The sequence below is a fragment of the Monodon monoceros genome, unplaced genomic scaffold, assembly GCF_005190385.1.
Source record: "Monodon monoceros isolate NGI ecotype Baffin Bay Population unplaced genomic scaffold, NGI_Narwhal_1 Super_Scaffold_16, whole genome shotgun sequence".
Taxonomy (NCBI): Eukaryota; Metazoa; Chordata; class Mammalia; order Artiodactyla; family Monodontidae; genus Monodon; species Monodon monoceros.
Genome location: NW_021703772.1, coordinates 11,638,159 through 11,661,583, shown reverse-complemented (window position 1 = coordinate 11,661,583; position 23,425 = coordinate 11,638,159). Strand labels below are relative to the sequence as shown.

At 41.8% G+C, this 23,425-nt stretch overlaps 1 protein-coding gene across 6 annotated transcripts in view; it reads right to left on the bottom strand.

The window, feature by feature from the left end:
* The window catches only part of COL4A4 (collagen type IV alpha 4 chain), a 140,645-nt gene that overhangs the window by 97,004 nt on the left and 20,216 nt on the right, over positions 1–23,425 (bottom strand). For all 6 annotated transcript variants that reach the window (XR_003793820.1, XM_029224501.1, XM_029224503.1 and 3 more), the window contains one exon: positions 16,073–16,150. Coding sequence is in view for 3 of the 6 variants with exons in the window: in XM_029224501.1 (XP_029080334.1) it covers positions 16,073–16,150 (78 nt within the window). In the remaining 3 variants the exon portion in view is untranslated. The remainder of the gene's footprint in view (positions 1–16,072; positions 16,151–23,425) is intronic.

Sequence of the window (23,425 nt, the reverse complement as noted above, 5' to 3'; positions counted from 1 at the left end):
TTATGAAATAATCAACTCATGGGAACAATGAGGCTCTTCAAATGAATTTAAGAATCTAAAATCAGGGTTTCTAAATGATACTTCTAGCCTCAGCATTCAATCTCTATCTAAAATCAGGGTTTCTAAATGATACTTCTAGCCTCAGCATTCAATCTCTGTCTATCTAAAATCAGGGTTTCTAAATGATACTTCTAGCCTCAGCATTCAATCTCTGTCTATAATTTGATGTGAGCAGAAAGTATCTTAGATTCATATGTTTTTTTAAATAACTTTGCATTCTTAAGATAATACTCTTAGATTAGGTAAAGAGAAGCTTTATAATGAGACGTTTATAACAAGGCTTTCGCCGATGCAGGGTGATCTGGTCACATGACACCACGCCCTGTGGTGGCTAATGCGTCCAGCTGTGTTGTCTAACACGTGTCAAAATCCATGCTTTATTTCACTACAGTTTGAAAACACTCTGTATTCATCTGAAGTCAGGCTGTCACCTGCAATTATTTTATGCTTTTTAAAAATTTTCCAAAGATTTAAGAAAAAATCATTTAATATCCCCTTTCCCGACCTAAACAACACGGATAACTGCATTCAAAGCGCAAGTAAGTCTTGATATGTGGAGAGAAAAGCTGAGTGGATTTCAGGAGATATCTGCTTAGAACTTTTAAACCTCTGGGCAATTTCAACCTTAGTGCTCAACTCTAACCGTGCACGGGACTCTGTATAAGAATGTAGGGCTATCCTTCGGGTGTATGGGGCCCAGGGAAAAATACGTTTTGGAGAGTCCCACCTACATAAAAATTTGAGTCACCTGAAATCAGTGTATCAGTGTCATTCTGGTGACCCAATCTCAGGAATTCCATGAACGAATAACAAAATCCCACAAGCGGGCAAGGGAGGCTGTCCTATTAGGTGGCCACCCTCTGGATACCAGGGCCCGGCCATGGGGCCCCAGCCCAGCCCAAGAGCATGAACCCCAGAGCTCCTCATGCGGTCAACTCCCACTGGATAAAGGGTCAGAGAGCATCCTGTTGAAACTACTTTTAAGCCCAAGATGGCGCCGCTGCTGCCTGGGTGCCACTTCAGCAAATTTATGTAACTTCTGTGCCCCTGTAAATGCTCCTTATAAACAGAAATGGAATCCATCCAGGCAGCTAATTGCCAGACGCCAAGCCAACTTTGGGCTCTACGCGTACTTCCTTGTTCCTTATTCGTTTCTATTTTTCTCTTCCTTGTTCCTTATTCTTTATCCTATAAAGGCTTCTTGATTTCTCCCCATTTTGCAGTTCTCCAGATCCTCGGGAACAGAGGCGGCCCACTTCATGAGGTGTTAAATAAAATTTGTTTGTATCACCTAAACTGTCTTGAGTTTTAACAACCTTAATGGGAAGAAACAGATGCTGGGACCCATCGGTCCTGGTCCCCAGTGCGGCCCTGCCTGAGGCGGGGCCTGGGGTCAGAAGCCCTGCTTGTCCTGGTCTAAGGACAATAATGCAAGAATATTCACCACATCATCTTTGGTAATATCAAGAAAAACTGGAAATCCCATAAAAATCCCAAATGAAACTGATTGAATAAATTATGGTATCTTCATACAATGAAATACCGCACAGGCTGTCTTAGTCTGGGTGCCCCAGAAGCAAATTAGGACACGGCATCAATGCAAACGGTTTAATTGAGAATAAAGGAGACATGGTAAGAAGGAGATGGGATGAAGGAGCAGGGATGTGACACAGAGAAGGAAAGGCAGCCCATAAGGCTGTGCTATCAAGCCAGTTACCACCGTGGGTTACTGGAGCTTAACCCAGAGTGGAAACTCTGGGTGTCAAGGTAGAATACACACCTCAGAGTTATCCAGCCCGGGGTAAGGGAGTTAGGGTGTTTACCTCACTGGTGGAGGGCCACTGATGGTGGGTGGGAAGTATCTGCTCCTGGGGCTTTGAGAAAGCCCACAGACAAAGAGATGAAGAGACTGGCAGCTGGAGACCCCCCCTTAACTCCCCCCCCAAAAAAGGAGCACTGAAGTAATAGGCCTCAGGGAAATGCACAGGGCCCAGACACTGAAGGATGAAGTAGGTCTCTCTGGATGGATATAGAACAGCCTTGTGATGCTCATGAAGAAGAAACAGAGCGACTGAGCTCCAGGCTCTGCAGTCAGCGCCTGTGTGTGAAGCCCAGGCCCACACTTACTAGCTGTGGGACCTTGGGCACGTTTCTTAACCCCTCTGTTCCTCAGCTTCTTTATCTGTCAGTGGCTTGTGGACATAAAAAGAACAATGCATGTAAGGTGTGTAGCATAGTACCTGCACAGTAATGCTAGCTATTGTTATCATACATGATTGTTATTATAAATAGTTCATTGTTAAGTGGGAAAAAAAAAGCCGTGCATCATATGATCCCACCGGTAGAGAAACAAATGGACATACATTTTCTTAACATATATGTTTGTAAATGAACATTTCTAGACGGATATACAAGAAACGGCACATTACCACATCTCAAGAGTGAGAAATACAAAGCAGGGCAATGATAAAGTCTGTTTTGTGAGCATCTTACCAACAGCAAATGTGACTTTTATAATAAAGATTAATTACGATTTCTTTCATCATTAAGTCATTAACCTTACTAACATTACTGACAAACTTTACCATCTGCCTAAATTTTATAAATCAAAATCATACTTTGTTTGTACTTTCCCTTCTCTTCATGCTTTTTCATCATCATTATAATAGCTACTATTTCTTGAGTATCCATAAAAATACTAAAAGCTCAGCATTTTCAAGGAAGCTTAAGTGTATAAATATGTGTTACAGAAAAGACAACAATAATATATAAAGTCAATTCTATGGGCACAAACCATCTGGGGGCACTTTGAGGGCATATTACTTTTCTCTAGGTATTATACAATTTTTAAACTACAATCTAGAAGTAAGAATAAATAATGAATTCAGCTGACCTTTTCTACCAGTTTTAATCTTACTTGGTTTAGATTAATTACCATAAGTGAAAAGCTCCCATTTTTCCTAAATTAAAGGCTCAGGAAATAACTGCTTTTTCATTAAGTTTGGAAATTATCTTTGTGTCTTACATATAATTCACAGAGACTCCTAAATTATCTTTTGTGAATGCTGTACTTCACAATAACGTATTATTTAAAAACAACAAAATGCATGTTTGAACATAAAGGGTAACAGAGAGGACAGCCAATTCACTGGCTATAATTCTCTTTAATGTATTTCATTTTAGACACGTGATGCCGGATCCAGGGAGCTAATGGAACTTTGGGGAGAAAACAAAAAGGAGTGGAAATATTCAGCACCGGGGCAAGAATGATAAAACTCCATTCAACATAGAAATGTGTCCTGGTTTGAGAAAGTGCCATCTAAAACACTCACGAACAGAAATACAACGAGGGATGGGAATTTGCATTATTAAATTCTTCCTCCCCCCCTTCCCCTTCCTCCCCCAGCCCTGATGGGTCACACTGACATCCCTGCCATTTCTCAACAAGCTCTGTTCTTTCACAGACTTCGGTGTCTTGTCCCTGAAGTGTCCCTCCCATGCCCTCCATGTCATCTCTCAATCCCCGACTCCCCCCCCACCCCCCCCGAAAGACTCCAGTGATCTCCTGCCCTGGCCCCAAACCCTTCAGAATTAAATGCCTCTCCAAGCCACCTCTATAATAACACTTCTCACTGGCTCCTGTGATCACCTCTTTGTCTATAAGTTCCCAGACCTACATCCACCGGACCGTGAGCTCCTGGAAGACAGAGTCTAGGTGCCCAAGGCCACGATGTTAAGACAGGCAGAGAACAATAAATACTTAATAAAATAATGTTAATAAAATCTTAATAAAATAATTAATCTTAAAAATAATTAAAAATAGAATTATAAACAATAATTAATAAAAATAATTAAAATCTTAATAAAATAATTAATAAATACTTAATAAAATAATAAAAATAAAATAATGTCAGATCCACCCACCCAACACAAAGGAAGACTGTAAAGGAGGAAAAGGATCTGCTTTCTCCTGTCTCTAAACTGACATCCCTGGAAGTCTAGCTGAGAATAGCTATGCAGATCTGAGATGATTCCACGCTGGGGCGAGCAGAGCAAGTGGCCTTGAACACAGTAATGTCTGGTGTCTATTGTTGTTGAGATATGACACAGGTGTCCTCCATCTTCTTTTCAACCATGCTAAATGGCAAACACAACCCCTACCTTGAAAAGTGAAAAAACTAACAGAAAGCACTAAATGCCTACTTTTATACGGGGCAGACTGTGGTTTGTTTTCTATGCAGTGCTGTTTTTTCCTCTTAATAGGTATTTTATTACAGGATAAATGTAAAAAATACTCTAAACCTTGTAAAACAGTATTAAATCTGTCAGAAAGCTGTTCACAGAAACTTCCCAAACACGAATCTTTGAAATATCATTGTTAGTTCACCCAATTTGAGTAAATAATTTATCCACAGTGATGGAGAGAACAATTCCACTTTCGTTAAGTTATTTCATGTAAAAGAAGGAGTCAGTAAAAGAAAAAAAGACGATGTTTAAAAGTAAATAGTTGAGCTTACTAATTTATCAGACTACACCAGAATTAACTTCGGGATGAAGGGGCATACATAAATAACAAGCCCAGAAAAGACATTTCTATAACTACAGAATCATTAAATAATCACAGGAATTTTGCACCTTTAAAATAAAAAATTTTAAAGAAATAGTCCACTCCTACCCATGCACCCTCCACCCACGATAGGCAATGGACCACCGCACTGAAGACACTGTAGCAAAAAGAAAAAATGCCCAGGGGAATGGCTGGCTTCCAGATGCGGGATCTCTGAATTTCTTTTTTTTTTTTTTGCATGGAATTGCCTCTGTGGTTTCCGACTTTCTGTGAGAGACAATGAAGTCAGAAAACGGATTCACTAAATCCAGAAATGCCAATCGGCTTGACAGCTGAGGAAGCTCTGGCATGCCATGGGAAGCCACCAGGCCATCATCTTCTACCCAAAGGCCAGGCTGACACCGTGTCATCAGACCTGTTATACACGCCTCCCCACTGTGGCTGCAGGCGCACTGGGCTCTCGGGCCAGCTGTACAAATAAAGGATGGAGGCAATCGGAGTGGACATAGAATCCTACACCTGGCTCTCTGAAGCCGGAACATTCCTTTAGGATTCTGCCTTGTTAATCGTCTGTGTCGGGCACGTTTCTGGAGCTGGGCTAAGATCAAACTATTTTTATTTCACAACACTTGGTAGACGAGACCAACAGATAAGAGGATATGTATATTTTTAAAACGCAAATCTCCACAACAGTCTTTTGGGCTGCCACGGATCTGCTTGCCTCCAGGGCCCAAACCCTATGGGGAATGACAAAAATCTAAGAAATCCTTTGTCATTTTAGCAGTATGAGGATTGAGAGAAATAGCTACAGATATACAATGACAAATGTATGTACAAACACACTTTTTGTGCTACTTCTTGCTCTTTTTTAACCAGAGAATCAGTGCAAGGAAGTATAAATGAATGAATGAATGGACGAACAAACAAATGAGTAAGAAAGATGCTTTTATTATACTAGTTACACATAAATTTCCAAACTAACCTTGGTCAATAAGATCATGACATTGATCATCAAAAGTATCGCAGGAAGGGGAAGGTATTTCTTTATTAAGCTTGGTTATGCGCCTCCCTTTCCTCACTTAAACCAACCAGCAACACTGAGATTTTTATCCCTGTAGAAATGAGGAAAGCCTAGGGGGGTATAGCTTACTCAAACTGAGGTGTCTAGTGAGCTTGGGTTCACACCTGGATCAGTCAGTTTCTCTCCAAACCTCACCTCCTTCCACGGCGTCATCCTGGCACCATGGAGGGTCCCTGCACTAAACCACACTCACGCTCTGCCTACCATGACATTTCAACTGCTTCCAGCCTTATCTTATTTGTAAACATTTAAAAAATTTTATCTTGATGTATTTTATTTTCTCTTATGAAGTTTTTTTTGGGGGGGAAACAATAGTATTCATCAAATGAGTTAAAGACCTCCATTTTTGTGGTTCTCAAATCTAACTTTCTAGTCCCATCCTCTATCTCTGTTTTCTAGAAACTTCCTTGAATCTTCTTTCCTGTAAATTTACACTCATCATATCAGAGGTGAGCTCATCCCAGACTAGTTTCCCTGCCTTTTTTTCCCCTGACTCAGCAGATGGCAACTTGGTTCCTTCCATCATTTAAACTCCCCACGCAGCTGTCAGCTTTGGTGATCCCCCTTTCCCTCCTTATCCATTCCGTCCCAAGACCAAGCCTATCACATCTTTCTTTGAATTAAGTCTCAGGTGTGTCTGTCTTTCTTTCATCCCACCGTGGAGACCCTGGGTTGTGGTCTGGTCATCTCAGGTGGGGGACACAAGCACCAGCCTCCCCAGCTTCTCTAACTCCAGTCTCCTCCCCATTTCCACATGTAACTGTCAACTGACCTTCAGTCTTCCCTTTGCTGTGTTATTGCTTCCATCAACACCTGCAATGAGCACAGTCTACCTTCCTCCACCCCAGCCAACCCTAGTCCCTGTGTGTCCACACCTACACCCTCTGCTCCAATTACACTTGCGTCTTCTGTTTGCCTGAGGCAATAGCAGCCTTTGTCCATCTGTAGCTCAAATTCAACCTTCCTCCAACCAAAACTATGATGACAGCAATGATGAAAATGATGATGACGATGTTAGTGTACCCTTCACTGGGCACTTACTCCATTCTGGGCACTGACACAGCACTGTGCATTCTTCTCATGGAATCCTTACATCCTTAAAGCAAAAAAGTCATCCTGTATCTACTTATTCATTCTGAAGTGAGGAAGTTGAGCCTCAGAGAGATGAAGCAAGTGACCCAAGGCCACTTGGCTACCACCTGGGGAAGCAGAGTCATACATGCTTCCCTTTTCACCCTAGTCCTTATTAATCTCACTCTGGTACAAACTCTCATGTCCACCCTCAAACAATTAACATAATACCTAAAGAGGCTCAGCATCTCTTTTCCATTATTGTTTCGTGCATGTTACTTTAATATCTGCTTGGGGTGATGTCGTCCAGTAAGATTTTTGAGGCCAGGAATCCGTGTAAATTTTTATTACCACCTCAGCACCTTGGCTACTGCCTTACACAGTATAAATTCTAAACATATACTCATGGCCTTTTATTATTAAAATCAACAAAGAAGCTTTCGGCAGCACCCCTCTGCCTTTTTAACACTTGACTGAAATTCAACCGTTCAGCCCCTAGGTGGCGCTATAACATCACTTAAACCCTCAAACGGGAATCAATGCGCAGCTAAAGAGCTGGTGCCTCCAGGGTCCTCCTGTATCACAGATGTAAGGACTGCTGGAGATCTAGAAGGATCATAAAATAAATAACAAAAAGGTTTTACTCAAAGAGTAGACAATCCAGGGAGACCGGACTGCAATGGCAGAGTATTTTCTTGTACCTTAAGTTCACCTCACTCAATAAGGGCATAAATTTGTCTCACTCAATGAGGGCATAAATTTGTCAGTTTAGCCTGTAGTAACGCTGACTCAGGATCTTCAGCTGTGTGTGTGTGTTTTTTAATGGATGTAAAATGAATACTATTTTTTTCATAAACACAAGCAGGACAATAAGGTGGTCTTCCAAACCAGTCAGGTAAAACTCACTTATTAATGTCTTTTTATTTGATTAATAAGCTATATTTTCTGTATCTTTTTTTTCTTCCAGGTTCTTCTTCTTTTTTTTTTTTTTTTTTGGCCGTGCCACACGGCTTGTAGGATTTTTAATTCCCTGACCAGGGACTGAACCGGCCCTCAGAAGTGAAAGCGTGGAGCCCTAACCACTGGATCACCAGGAAATTCCCTATGCTGTACATCTTAAACTTATACAGTGGTGCATCAATTATATCTCAGTAAAACAGTGGGAATTCCTCAGTCCCAGGTTCGATCCCTGGTCGGGGAACTAAGATCCTGCAAGCCGCACGGTGCAGCAAACAAACAAACAAAAAAGATAAAAAAGACGTACAGCATAATGAATCACAGTAAGTGGAGTGAACATCCATCATCTCCTATGACATAGATACAAAATGTAAGAAAAAGATCAGCTGTTTTCTTAAGAGGCAGCTTGGTGCAGTGGGAAAAAAACACTGCACTGAGAACTAGAAGACACGGCTTTGCCACCGAACAATAAATAAGGTCCCCCGCCTACTGTATAGCACAGGGAACTATATTCAATATCTTGCGATAGTCTAAAATGGAAGATAATCTTAAAAAGAACATGTGTGTGGTGTGTGTGTGTGTGTGTGTGTGTGTGTGTATAAAACTGAATCACTTTGCTGTACACCTGAAACATTGTAAATCAACCATATTTCAATAAAAAAAAAAAAAATAAGGCCACCCCTTGAGCCAGGTCATGGAAGAGTGGTTTTCCCATTTTTAGAAACAGCATAACATCAGCCCAGCATCGCCCACCTGCTGTGGGAACGGAACAGGCAGCGCTGAGAGCTCCTGGTCAGCACCTGAGAAGCTTGAACCCAGGCGTCTCTCCCTCCCTCTTCCTTGCTCTGCTCTTCTGGTGTCCCTGCCCCTGGCCCTGGCCATGTTTTCCTCCTGCCTGTGTCTCCCGTGCTGGCTCCCCTTCCTCTGGGGGCAGGCGGGCTGGGTGGGATTGCCCCTGCAACTCCACTAGGCCGCCCTCCCCTCTTCTCGCTTTCTCTTAGGCAAACTTGTCCATCTCTATGGGGTCAATGACATCCAACTCTGAGCACCCCCCTCTATTTCCCTCGCTCACCCGGACGCCCTTCAGGAGCCCCGGCCACACGTCCACATGCAAAGCTGGACTCAGAATCATCCCCCAAAACGTGCTCCTCGGCCACAGGCCGCCACCCACACAGCTGCTCTCACGCCCCTGGGCGTCCTGGGCGCCTCTAACCCTAACCCCCGACCACCCCGCATGGAGCCTCCTTCTCCCGACCAGTCTGCCTCCCAAACATTCCGACACCCATCCTCTCCCCCACCCCGCCCACGCTCACGCTCACGCCCACGCCCACGCCCTTGCTAAGGCACCGTGACCTCCACCGGGGCAGCGACAGCGGCCTCCTGACGTCCTTCCTAAGGTTGCTCCCACCCCGCACCACCATCACTGTATTCTCCAAAGAGCTGCCAGAACGATCTTCTTATAACGCAAATTCAACCTGTTTCTACTCTTCCTAAAATCTTTCGAATCCTCTGCTTATTCTTCAGGATAAACTGTATCTCTGCTTTTTCAACTGCATCCCTTACCACTTGCTCCCTCACCTGCAGGATCAAACTTTTCCGGTCACCTTTTGGTCCACCAAACATACCACCCCATCTCCTTCTCAATTCAGGGCCTCAGTAGGGGCTGGTCTCTCTGCCCAAACACTTGCAGTGGTTTGGAGTGGCCACAAAAAGATATGTCCACGCCCTAACCCCAGAACCCGTGCATATCACCTTAGGTGGCAAACGATGTGGTAAAGTTAAGGATTCTGAGATGAGGATTTTGTCCTGCGTTATCTAGGTATGAGTGCCATTATATGTATCCTTATAAGACGTGGAGGGACATGGAGGAAGATTTGAAACAGACACACAGAGGAGAAGCTGATGTGAAGATGGAAGCAGAGATGAGAGTGATGCAGCCACAAGCCAAGGAACTCCAGCAGCACCAGAGGCTGGAAGAGGCAGGGAATGGGGGTCTCCCCTATTGCCTATGGAGAGCGTATGGCAATGGTGACACCCTGCTGGTGGACTTCTGGCCTCTAGAACTTGTGAGAAAATAAATTTCTGTTGTCTAAAGCCACCAGATAGATATGTGGTCATTATTACAGCAGCCCTAGGAATGAACACACCATGCTTCCACCAGGCCACTGCTAGTGGACCGCCAGTTCCACCAGGTCCAAGCTTCCCCGGCACTGCCTACCACACACACAGGCTCCAGTGCAAAATCAAGGTAGGGCACCAAATACCCACCTGGGGAGGGCACAAGGGTCTTCGTCTGTCCTCTCCCCTGATGCGTCCCAAGCACCTAGACCACCCCACGCCTGGCACTCATCAGGCACCCAGAAATAACGGCTGGGAGGTGAGCCTGTCTCTCCTGCTGGAACCCGAGCTCCAGGCCACAGGGACTGTCCTCTTTACCCCTGAGGCCTCACAGCCTCGTCAGATGCCTGGCACACGGTGAATGCTCAACGGCTGTTTGCTGAATGAATGAATGTTTATTTGCTGAGTGAACTGCAAGTTCGGGTATGTATGACAGAGGAGTGGCAAAAGAGCACCTTGGAGACATATGTTTCCCTGTGGATTTCTTGGCAACTTATTGAAAATGGTATTTGAAAGGAGAAGTACACTTTTCTTTCCTAAAAACTCTGTAATTCAGCATTTCAACTAGTTTAGTCGGAGGCTACCTTTGCACTAGAGAGGTATTCTCAGAGTCACAAACACCACTCCCTGTGTTCCTGCGTGGAATACGCCCTGCTTTGAGATGCACCTTATTTCTCACCAACAACAAAGGCTGACTCCACTTTGGTAATGACCTTGATCCTCTCAAGTTCAGCCTAGCCCCACATTTGCTGAGCTCTGCGCCCGCCTGGCCACGGTCCACACTGGGTCGCAGAGCTCAGCAATCATCGTTGCTATGGGATTGAACTCCACACAGAAGACCAAGGGTTCAGGCTGCAAATCACTGCCCGTTTAATGAGGTGACTGACTGGGGGAGAGATGCCAAAATCTACCTTCAGACATCCTCTGCAACCAGGATTCCTCAGTGAGGTTTTGTACACTTGGCCTGTTTGGTAAATAATACTGGCAAATTATTTAATGAAAGTAGCAGGCAGATATAAGCTTGCTTTCTCTCCTTTTTCAAACACAAACGCTGGATCTAAAGAGACAGATTGTCAAGCACGCTGAAAGCCATGTTAATTAGTTGGAGTTATTCCTCTGTATAGATATCAGCTATTAGTGACAGCTAATAGGCCAAATAATATAAAATGATAGGCATATATCCCCCCTCTACCCCCCCCCCGGTCTCCCATACCCTGTTCAGAAATACTTCCTCGTGCACTGACATAAAAGATTCATTCTTTCAACTTCTGCAAGTTTTCCATTCTTCAAAATTTAAGCTTAATATTCATGACAAGGAGAACACTTTAACAAGCTAAACCAGTTACAAGCTGGCACGTGGCGGGTTGAATTCTACCAGGAAATTTGTTTAATTGTTAGGCACTATGTTTTTTTAATTCTGAAGTCTGATGCCTTTACATGACAAGCGCACTGCTCTGCTCCTCATATAGTCCCCAAGGCTGAGGCCCCTTCCCAGGGCCCCTCACTCAGGTCACCTGCTGTCCCCTGAAGGCCACTGAGTGTGTCAGCATCTATCAGAGAATTCTCCAGTAGAGACACAATGAGCTAAGGAGTTGGCGCTTGGAGGAGAAAGCAGCAGCAAGAAAAAGAAGAAATCAAAACCAAAACACGAAGAGGTGGCGACAGACCAAGTTTGCCAACTTCTCCGCTGTCACTGGAACTTGCTTCTATCAAAATGTAACATAATTGACTTACGCAAACTTTGGGACATGAAAATAATTGCTCTGAACCATTTATCAGGCTACAGTTAGAGAGTGTACTAGAACACAGCTGTGTGAGTGATAAAGAGGTTGAATTCTAGAACTTTGTGTGCAAATAATTTAATATGAAAAATGTTAACAACAGTTAAAACTACCCAAGGAAATTCCATTTTTATAATGGAATGCAAGCTCTTAGGAGTGTGAGGGACAAGTGAATGAAACTGCAGGAAAGATACTTGTATATACTTTAGTGATTTAAAAGTCCCAAAGGAAAGACTGGTTTGCTGATGTGTGATTTTGGTTTTCAAACCAAAAAAAACTAAGACAGGCCTTGAGTTTTAAGCCATTTGACCTTCTTGTGTATAAAGCTACCAAATTGTAAAGTTCTACTGACTTAACAGTTACTAGACTCCCTTGAATGGAAAACAATACAAATATATTCTATTCTGGAAAAAAGTATAGAAGGTGTCTTTATTATCAAACTAGTTACTAAAGCAGAACTTACAAAAGGTCCCATCCTAGTCTATGAAGACATGTAATTTTCCCTACAAGACCTCCATCAAAGAAACAGAGATTCTTCCGTTGAAACAGATAAAGAAAAATTTAAAATCCTGCCCAAGTCCACCTCATTCATATCCTTAAAGAGGGACCATAATGATGCTTGGGTAAACGTTAGGCAGAGTCACAAAGTATTTTGGAAGCCATTAAATCGCTGTCACATGTGAAAAGTCGTGCCGCACATCACAGAACCACAGGGTGTTAGGGCTGGGAGGGACAGGACCAGCCCTCCAGTACAAACCCTTATTTTCCAGGTGAGGGCTCTGAAAACCAAAAAGACCAAAGGGGTAATCCCCAGTGTCCCACACTGAAAATGCAGGATGCTACTGAACCTTTAAAAGATCTGAGTACAGCAACGGTCATGCTCCTTTCTGTGGCTCAAAGTGCTTATTTCTGGCCCTACCTGAAATTCCAAGAAAATCTGAACTCTGTGAGATGGTCACTTACTACCAGGTTTACATGTTGTGTGTGGGGAAAAAAAGACGCAGGGGGGAGAGACTTACCACTAATTCCGTTCCCGTTTCCCTTGGACTTGGTGGGTGTCCCCACATACATGCTGCATGTGGCCACCAGCTCAGGCTCCCAAATCCTGTCCAGGCTGAACTCTGAATTTTAAGTTATTGATTTATGTGTATTTATTAACTACCTGTTAGGTGCCATCTACTGTGATCACCTCAAAGAAATACCAAAAAAGGACCCCCATCTCTCAAAGAGGAGAAACAAACATAGGCAACTTCTATTTCTAGAGCATCCACGATGGGCCGGGAGCCAGCATAAACATTTCGCACATGTCCACACAGCCCCCTTTAAGGAGCATGAGCTGACAATCTAATCAAGAGGGTCAGACATATCCACACTCGAACCCAAGCAGAGGTCAGGGTATGAGAAGCATCACGGAAGGGAAGCAGGTTCACACGGGGGGACCCATCCACACCAGCTGGGACAGGCAGGAGGCCTTATGGGGGCAGCGTCTCTTCTGAGCTCCTTTGAGGAGGGCTCAAGATGGAGGCCGAGTGGAAGTGGGAAGGCTTTCCAGAAAAGGGTAGAGGTGGTGTGTCAAAAAATTAATAAATATTGAGTGATTGCTTCATCGTAGTGAATCCATGGATGATTTATTTTGTGCCTTCTAGTTTTCCAGTATTATCTAAATGGTCTATAATAAGCATATATGAATATTACAATAAAAACTACTATAATTATTCTTTTAAAAGAATAAAAAGGTAGAGGAGTGGGAATATTTAGATTATGTTCAAGGGAGCGTGAGTGGCCCAGCTGACGCAGCCGGAGATGGTCCAACGGGAGGTCACAGTGATTACTGAAGAGAACATGTGTTGAGGCTGGGCTGTGAGCCTCCAGCGGGACAGCGGTGAGATGAAGGAGCCCCCCCTTGGCACCTGCCCTTTGATGCATCCCAACTCCCCCTCAAACCCCAGCTTCCATCTCCGTTGAAACCCTCACCCAGCCTGGCACCCAACCCTCGCTGCAGACACAGCAGTTTTGATTTGGGGCTGAACAAACCACTCACTCAGCCATTCAACCATACGAGAGGAATCATTTCCTTCTTAGGAAGGCCTGGCTGTTCCACTCACGGGCTATGCCGCCTCGGGCAGAGCCTCAACCCTCGGAATTCGGTACGTTCCTGTCTTTATAGTGCACCTTGAGCTGTCACGGCGGCTCGAGAGATGATGTGCGAGCCGGCTGGTCGCCTCCAAACCACCTGCCGGGTATGCACCAGACACGCTCCCAAATTCCTAGCTGGAAAACATCACCAGCGACCTGTGCCGTCACAAAGGACCCGTCTGTGCCGGGAAGGGCAGAGGTTGGCGGTGCTCCGCACACAGCTCTCCCTGACCACCCAGAAGCAGGGACGCAGACAGCGGGGCGGGGCGCAGCCCACCCCCGTGAGCCCTCCTGACCCACGGCGCTGAAGACTGTGTGAAGGGAGAGACAGAGCATCCTCTACACGTGCAAATGCTTACGATGGCTTTAGGGCCCAAGGACACAGAAGACAAAGCGCCAGGCAGGTAAATATGAGAAAACTGGGCAGAGGAAACTGGGGCTTGGGCAGATTCAAGCCGCCACGAGGGCTCCCAAAAGTTAGGGCTAAAACTGGTGTTTGAACCTGAGTGTAATCCTCTTCTCATTGATCACAGGGCAAACTCGGGGGCTGAGACCAAATACCAGGAGGTGGTTCCTGCCTCTTCCACATACTAGCAAGTGATTTAAAATTCTTGTAAATCCAGATTCCTTGTACTGACCAATGGAAATATTGGTAATAATCCTACTGGCCTCGCAGAGTTGCTGTAGGATTAAAGCAGGGTTTCTCAACCTCGGCACTACTGGCGTTTGAGGATGGCTAGTTCTTTCAGTTCTTTCATGTGGGGCCGTCCTGTGCATTGTAGATATTGAAGAGCATCCATGGCTGTGACTCACTAGAACCAGTAGCACCCCCCTCCATCCAGCTGTGACAGCAAAAAAAAAAACAATGTCCCAACATCATTAAATCAGAGGACCACACCTAGCCGGCTTCATCAAAACCACTGTCCCTCTTTGTTTTGTGGTGTCCCCATCCCATTCCTGCCACGGAGCTGATCACTACATTTTTCTTGGGCCTCAAGCTCAAAGGGTCTTAAAACCTTGGCACGTTTATAGGGACAACCTCACACAAACGCCAGGCTTTTTTCCTGAGTATTGTGTCCATTGACATGAAAAAAGCTAAAGCACTTCGGCTCTTTTTTAGGGTCCTAACTTTGTTTCCTGGAAATGCGGTTTTTAAATTGTATCATGAAAGTGGCTGGGAAAAGCTCGAGGTAAATTCTGATCACCAAAATTTTACTGAAGAAGAAACAAATCCGTTTAAGTTGAAAGCGATCTGCCATAACTTCAGCTCAACAAGGTAGATGCTTACAGCAAGAACACAACGGAGGACCTGCACATGTGTCACACAACTCGTGTGACGATAAAGCAATGCTGTGGGAGAAAAAATGGTCCTTTCTCTGAGAAAGGTAATATTTCACCTCCTTGTTGACTCATCTTGACTGATTTGTGTTTTTTGAGTGTCACACACAGCCCCGTGGGATCGATTTGGACATGTTTCAAAACGATCACTGATCTGACTCAAAAACTGTCCAAAACTTCTGAAACATACTCTTTTCTGGGAAGATTGTGGGAGTATTTTTAATCAAGAGGATGGTTTGATCTAATACTCCAGCACAGATGAGTTAGTGCCTGCCAATTGCTGCTGTCAGAATATACGAGAGAGGTTCATAAATAAATGTGTAAGAGACCCTATATACTGTAAGGGTTACTGTGCATCTCAGGGCAGAGAATCGGGTGTAGTCATCAAGAGCACCGTCCTGGGTGGACTTAATTGCTCTGTGCTGAAGTCTTCGACACTGCAAAGATGGTACCATAAGATGGGAAGAGAGCTGTTGCGTGGGATCAGTGAGCTAAAGCATTTCGAGCACATAGGACAGTGCCGGGCACACAAGAAGCACACGATAAACGCAGCTCTCACTTCGATTACAGAACACTATTCCACGGGATCTTAATAGGTGCTGTCCAAAAAAGAGTCATGTGGTCAAATGTCTGGAAACACTACTTTAAACAAAGTTAAGTAGGTTTTTTTTTTTTTTTTAACTCACTGCAGAATTTCTCAGACAGAGCCTTTAAAATGTTGATATACAACACGAATATCAATAATGGCGACCCGGCATGGACCATTTGCACCAGGGTCCTTTCTGTACAAGGTGATTCTACAAAATTTTAAGTGAACAAAACATTATTGCTGAGAGTGGGTAGAAGGTCGGACGGAAGATTTCTAGAACTTATTCATCTTGCGTAACTGAAGCTTTATGCCCTTTGATTAGTAATTTCCCGTTTCCCGTTCCCATTTCCCATGCTGATTTTTATATCACTTACCCGAGACCCCTTTTCAGGAAAGCACTGGCAAAGAGAGCAATCTCTTCCCCCGCAGGGACCAATAAACTTCTTTCCACCCTAGAAAGTGAAGAATCTGCTTTAGTTTACCAGTATTCATCACCTCGATGGGTACATGGTATATACCTTATAACAAGCACTGTTGGTTTATCTAACTCATGAGAATGTCACAGTATAATTTTACCTCTGAAACTGTGAAAAGACTAATATTGATATATAAAAAGGCAAAAAACTTATATTGTGGCTTGATAATAAAAGAGTTGATGGTTATGTGAGCAGGATAAAAGTTTATGTGAGCCAGGATTAAAAAAAAAACTCCTTCTGAAGCTACTCTGCTTTAATCGGAATCTTCTGCAATCTCTCTCTCGGTAAGATTTCGTTTACCAAGCTGTGAACAATCTTAGAATGTTAACTATGTAGTTGTTTACACAACCAGACACCACAGTGGTGTCAAGTTTAAATTATAAGCTTGGCTTTTTTTCAATAAGACCCTCTTACTTTATCTCCAAGATCAGCTAGGGTATGTGTCCCACAGGGAGGCCCTCCTGGGTCAGAACTGCAGTCATAGCCTTGGACTCGGATTAAACTTATTCTTCCTACAATTTGCCAATACTCCAAGATGGCTCCCTCTAATGTGTGTCTCAACCAGAAAGCTCTTGGACTTGAATAATTTGAGCACTTTCCCCACTTTTAGCTAGCTTTTCTTCAACTCTCTTTAGAGAACGACCCCACAGTCGCATCTTGTCTTAACTTTAACACACACGCACGCACACGCACGCACGCCCCGTGGGAAGAATCAGCCCCTTTTTCTCACAAATTCTGTGTATATGCTGAGTCATCAGTCACTTCAATACAGCAGTCCCAGAGGAACTGTTTCCATAAGTAGATCCTTAACGACAGCCAGCATCATGCACCTGCAGTGAAAATGCACTGAGCATCTGTTCACAGACAGGGGTGCATGCCGAGAGGGAGGATGTGGTAAAGCAGCTCTCGGTGCCAGGAGTCGAAGGTGTGGACAGGACCACATGCTTCTATAACTGATAGATCTCTTAAAACTAACAACACTGTAGACTTTAGCCTTTAGACCAACATATAACGGGGAAACATAAAACAACTGAACCAATATGTACAGTTCTGATAGAAGATATATATACATAAATATACAACCATACTTATGTACATAAATCTACATGAATATACATATGTACACATGAAATACACAAATGTATACATACGAATGTATATGTGATGGGAAGGAAAGGAGTCTAAGCAGCATTCATTTTTCTTTTCAATCATACAATTAAGACCTCTTTTTTCTTGAAAAGTATGTGCAGACACAATAAAAAATCTTTAACTTAAGCATTAATAAAAAGGACATCTTTATAAACATAATGCTTATGGGTCATTAAAAGTATATAAAAATTCAAACCTTGACAAGAGCCAAGCAATTAGATAATTTAAGTTTAAAAAAATGTATTTGAAGTTTCAGAAACATATGCCTCTCGAATTTTGAGGAACCCTGTTATCTATAAATGCAGAAACAATAAGTTCAAAACCCTGATTAGGTAAAAACAATTTTTTAAATGCTCAGGGCCAGGTCAGGACAGCATGAAAGCACTTAAAATAACTAGGCTGAACACTTGGGTTCATTTAAGGTTGGGATTCATTACTATGTGTTCAGTGAAATATCAAAATAACCAGAGAAAAAAGAAGGTCAGTTGATTAGATGGCTTGAAAATAAAGGCAAGTTTGTTTTTTTTTAACTTAATTGTGCCAAGCATCATTGAGATGTTTGTAGCAAAATTAAATTTCAGACAAGAATCAGTTTAAAGTAGATTAGCAGAATTCTAATAAAGGAACACATGTAAAGCTTTGACTTGGACCAATAAAAGAAAAAAGCGAGGTGATTTTAGTCCCTACAAAGTTCTTCTACATCAGACATATCCCCAAAAACATCACTTTAAAGGGGGGGGCATTTATAGAGGAAGAAACTGCACCTCAGAAACAGATTGTATAATCCCATTAAAAAGAGATCAAGACAATATCTCAGACAAGTCAACATCCAAAATATAAACCACATTCACTGGGAATACAGTGGCATTCTCAAAAACCAGTGTCATTCTTCTTCAAAGAGAAGAAAAGTCACTATCTATTTTATCTCAGATATTTTTAAACAAATACTTGTTGCATAGAAAGTTAAAGAAAATATTTTACTAACTTCCAGATTAGTAATCAGTCTTGCATTTTTTACTTTTATTGGGTTTTTTTGGCAAAACAAATAACATATGCACATGATAATTCAAACAGTACAAAATAGTGTAATGGAAAAAAGACATTTTATCTTCCAACTCTGGCCCCCGGTTCCCTCCCCTAAAGGTAATTGCTCTCTTCAAACCCATGTCTGGGCATTTATGAGCATATTTACACAATGATCACACACACACACACACTTTTGGTGATTTTTGTCCTTGTTTTATTTTTACCCAAATGGTATATTTCTTTGTACCTTGCTTTTCTCACTTAATCATTCTGAATTAATACATATGACTATCCACCAAACAAAGTACTATTTAATCAGTCCTTATTGATGGTCATTTCACTATCTCCCTTTTTTGCTATCAAACACTACCTTTAAACTAATATTCTTGTGCATATACCTTTATGCATAAGTCAGAATAAATATGTATGATAAATTCCAAAAAGGGAAATTGCTACGTCAACAGGCATGTGCATTTAAAATCCTGATAGATAATGCCAAATTGCCTTTAATAGAATTGCATCAATTTATTTCTCTACCTTTAAAACCCACCTACAGTATAGCCACTCTCTGTGTGAAATCTCTAGAATCTTCGCATACCAGAATTTGGTAGGAAGGTGCAGGATAGAATAATCTTTGGTTCAGGAGTTATATGCACTTATATGAGACATAAGTAACAAAGGAAGTAAAATTTAGTGCTCTGTAGACTTTTGTAATAGAAAAAAAAGAATGTAATACAAAAGAAACTTAGAAAAGTCAGATAAGAGAAAAAATAATTCACACACAAATATTTCAGTATGTTTCTGTTCATTATTTGAGGTGATTCTCTGAAATGCCTGTGAACTAAGTTGGGCAAATTTTATCATGCCCACTTCCCACAGGAGAAAACTGAGTCTTGAATAGGTTAAGAGATGAATCAATGGCAAAGCCAAAAACCTAGGGCGTCCTATTCTTTAATGCATGTACTTTTGCTCCTGACTAAAAGGGAAAGGAGAATGCATGGCAACTTTCTATTTTGATTCACTCTGCAAAGACCTACGATAACTTGAAATCACCGAAGTTGGATCCGGTGGATCCAAGCTAGCGGACGGATAGACAGACGTGTGTTCACTAGCGTGATTTAAACCAGTCTGGCTTTCTCAAGATGAACCTGACTAAAGGCTGCCTCTAGTAGGATTTCCTAGAAATGTCTGAAGTTGGGTTTAATAACTTAGATTCTCTAGAGAGGAGGCAGAAGAAAGAGGGCTTATTACGGAATGTTCTAGGCTTATCCTTCTCCAGAATTAAAACGTTCAAATTTAATCTTATACTTCTTGATTTAATCTTGTAATGGCCCGGCTGCTTCCTGCCCACTCTGAAAAAAGTTTTGAAGAAAGGGTTATATTATAAAACAAAAAAAAATCTCTAATACCTATGCAATTTGGTAATCAGTCTTAACTGTAGAATATAAAAGAAACCTTAGAGTTCATCTAATCCAACACTTCATTTTTACAGATGAGAGAATAATCCCAGAGAGTGAATTGTTTAAAAGTATAATAAAGAAAGAAGAATGAACAAAACCCAAGGTTTTCATCATAAAGGAAGGAAATAAATCATAAAGATCAGAGCAGAAATAAATGAAATAGAGACTAGAACACAAGAGAAAAGATCAATGAAACTAAAAGCTCATTCTCTGTAAAGGTAAACAAAATTGATAAACCTTTAGCCAGACTCATCAAGAAAAAAAGGAGAGGGATCAAATCAATAAATCAGAAATGAAAAAGGAGAAGTTACAACTGACACTGCAGAAATACAAAGGATCATAAGAGACTACTACAAGCAACTATATGCCAATAAAATGGACAATCTATAAGAAATGAACAAATTCTTAGAAAGGTACAATCTGCCAAGACTGAACCAGGAAGAAATAGAAAATATGAACAGACTAATTACAAGTACTGAAATTGCATGTGTGATTTTAAAACTCCCAACAAACAAAAGTCCAGGACCAGATGGCTTCACAGGCCAATTCTAACAAACATTTAGAGACGAGCTGACACTTAACTTTCTGAAACTATTCCAAAAAATTGTAGAGGAAGGAACACTTCCAAACTCATTCTATAAGGTCACCATCACCCTGATACCAAAACCAGACAAAGATATCACAAAACAAGAAAATTATAGGACAATATCACTGATGAACACAGAGGCAAAAATCCTCAACAAAATACCAGCAAACCAACTCCAACAATACATTAAAAGGATCATACATCATGATCAAGTGGGATTTATCCCAGGGGTGCAAGGATTTTTCAATATCCGCCAATCAGTCAATTTGATACACCACATTTACAACCTGAAGAATAAAAACCATATGATCGTCTCAATAGAGGCAGAAAAAGCCTTTGATAAATTTCAACATCCATTTATGATAGAAAAAAAACTCTATAGAAAGTGGGCATAGAGGGAACATACCTCAACATAATAAAGGTCACATATGACAAACCCACGGCTAACATCATACTCAATGGTGAAAACCTGAAAGTATTTCCTCTAAGATCAGGAACAAGACAAGGATGTCCACTCTCACCACTTACACTCAACATAGTTCTGAAAGTCCTGGCAATCAGAGAAGAAAAAGAAATGAAAGGAATCCAAGTTGGAAAAGAAGTAAAACTGTCACTGTTTGCAGAGATGACATGATACTACACATAGTAAATCCTAAAGATGCTACCAGAAAACTACTAGAGCTCATCAATGAATCTGGTAAAGTTGCAGGATACAAAATTAATGTACAGAAATCTCTTGCATTCCTATACACTAACAATGAAATATCAGAAAGAGAAATTAAGGAAACAACCCCATTTACCATAACATCAAAAAGAAAAAAAATACCTATGACTAAACCTACCTAAGGAGGCAAAAGACCTGTACTCTGAAAACTATAAGACACTGATGAAAGAAATCAAAGATGACACAAACAGATGGAAAGATATACTATGTATTTGGATTGAAAGAATCAATGTTGTCAAAATAACTATACTACCCAAGGAAATCTACAGATTCAATGCAATCGCTATCGATTTACCAATTGCATTTTTCACAGAACTGGAACAAAAAAAATTTTAATTTGTATGGAAACACAGAAGACCCCAAATAGCCAAAACAATCTTGAGAAGAACGGAGCTGGAGGAAACACGCTCCCTGAATTGAATTAAGGTTATACTACAAAGCTACAGTAATCAAAACAGTATGGTACTGGCACAAAAACACATAAACATCAATGGAACAGGATAGAAAGCCCAGAAATAAAACCATGTACTATGGTCAATTACTCTACAACAAAAGAGGCAAGAATATACAGCAGAGAAGAGACAGTTTCTTTGATAAGTGGTGCTGGGTAAACTGGATAGCTATATGTAAAAGAATGAAATTAGAACATTCTCTAACACCATATACAGAGATAAACTCAAAATGGATTAATGTGTTGGTGGGAATGTAAACTGATACAGCCACTGTGGAGAACAGTATGGAGGTTCCTTAAAAAACTACAAATAGAACTACCATATGACCCAGCAATCCCACTACTGGGCATATACCCTGAGAAAACCATAATTCAAAAAGAGTCATGTACCAAAATATTCACTGCAGCTCTATTTACAATAGCCCAGAGATGGAAACAACCTAAGTGTCCATCATCGGATGAACGGATAAAGAAGATGTGGCACATATATACAATGGAATATTACTCAGCCATTAAAAGAAACGAAATTGAGCTATTTGTAATGAGGTGGATAGACCTAGAGTCTGTCTTACAGAGTGAAGTAAGTCAGAAAGAGAGAGACAAATACCATATGCTAACACATATATATATATGGAATCTAAGAAAAAAAAATGTCATGAAGAACCTAGGGGTAAGACAGGAATAAAGACACAGACCTACTAGAGAGTGGACTTGAGGATATGGGGAGGGGGAAGGGTAAGCTGTGACAAAGCGAGAGAGAGGCATGGACATATATACACTACCAAACGTAAGGTAGACAGCTAGTGGGAAGCAGCCGCATAGCACAGGGAGATCAGCTCGGTGCTTTGTGATCACCTGGAGGGGTGGGATAGGGCGGGTGGGAGGGAGGGAGACGCAAGAGGGAAGAGATGTGGGAACATATGTATATATATAACTGATTCATTTTGTTGTAAAGCAGAAACTAACACACCACTGTAAAGCAATTATACTCCAATAAAGATGTAAAAAAAAAAAGGATTAACGACCTAAATGTAAGATAGGATACTATAAAACTCCCAGAGGAAAACATAGGCAAAACACCCTTTGACATAAATTGTAGCAAAATTTTTTTGGATCTGTCTCCTAGGGTAATGGAAATAAAAACAAAAATAAACAAATGAGACCTAATTAAACTTAAAATCTTTTTCAAAGCAAAAGAAACCATAAACAAAATGAAAAGACAACTTATGGACTGGGAGAAAATATTTGCAAATGATGCTACTGATAAGGGATTAATTTCCAAAATACACAAACAGCTCATACAGCTTAATATAAAAAAAAGCCAAACAACCAAATAAAAAACGGGTAAAAGACCTAAATAGACCTAAATAGACATTTCTCCAAAGAAGACATACAGATGGCCAAGAGGCACATGAAAAGATGCTCAATACTGCTAAGTATCAGAGAAATGCAAATCAAAACTACAATGAGGTATCACCTCACACCAGTCAGAATGTCCATCATCAAAAAGTCTACAAATAGGGCTTCCCTGGTGGCGCAGTGGTTGGGAGTCCGCCTGCCGATGCGGGGGACACGGGTTCGTGCCCCGGTCCGGGAGGATCCCACATGCCGTGGAACGGCTGGGCCCGTGAGCCATGGCCGCTGAGCCTACGCGTCCAGAACCTGTGCTCCACAACGCGAGAGGCCACAGCAGTGAGAGGCCTGCGTACCGCAAAAAAAAAAAAAAGTCTACAAATAATAAATGCTGGAGAAGGTGTGGAGAAAAGGGAACCCTCCTACACTGCTGGTGGGAATATAAATTGGTTCAGGCACTATGAGGAACAGTATGGAGGTTCCTTAAAAAACTGAAAATAGA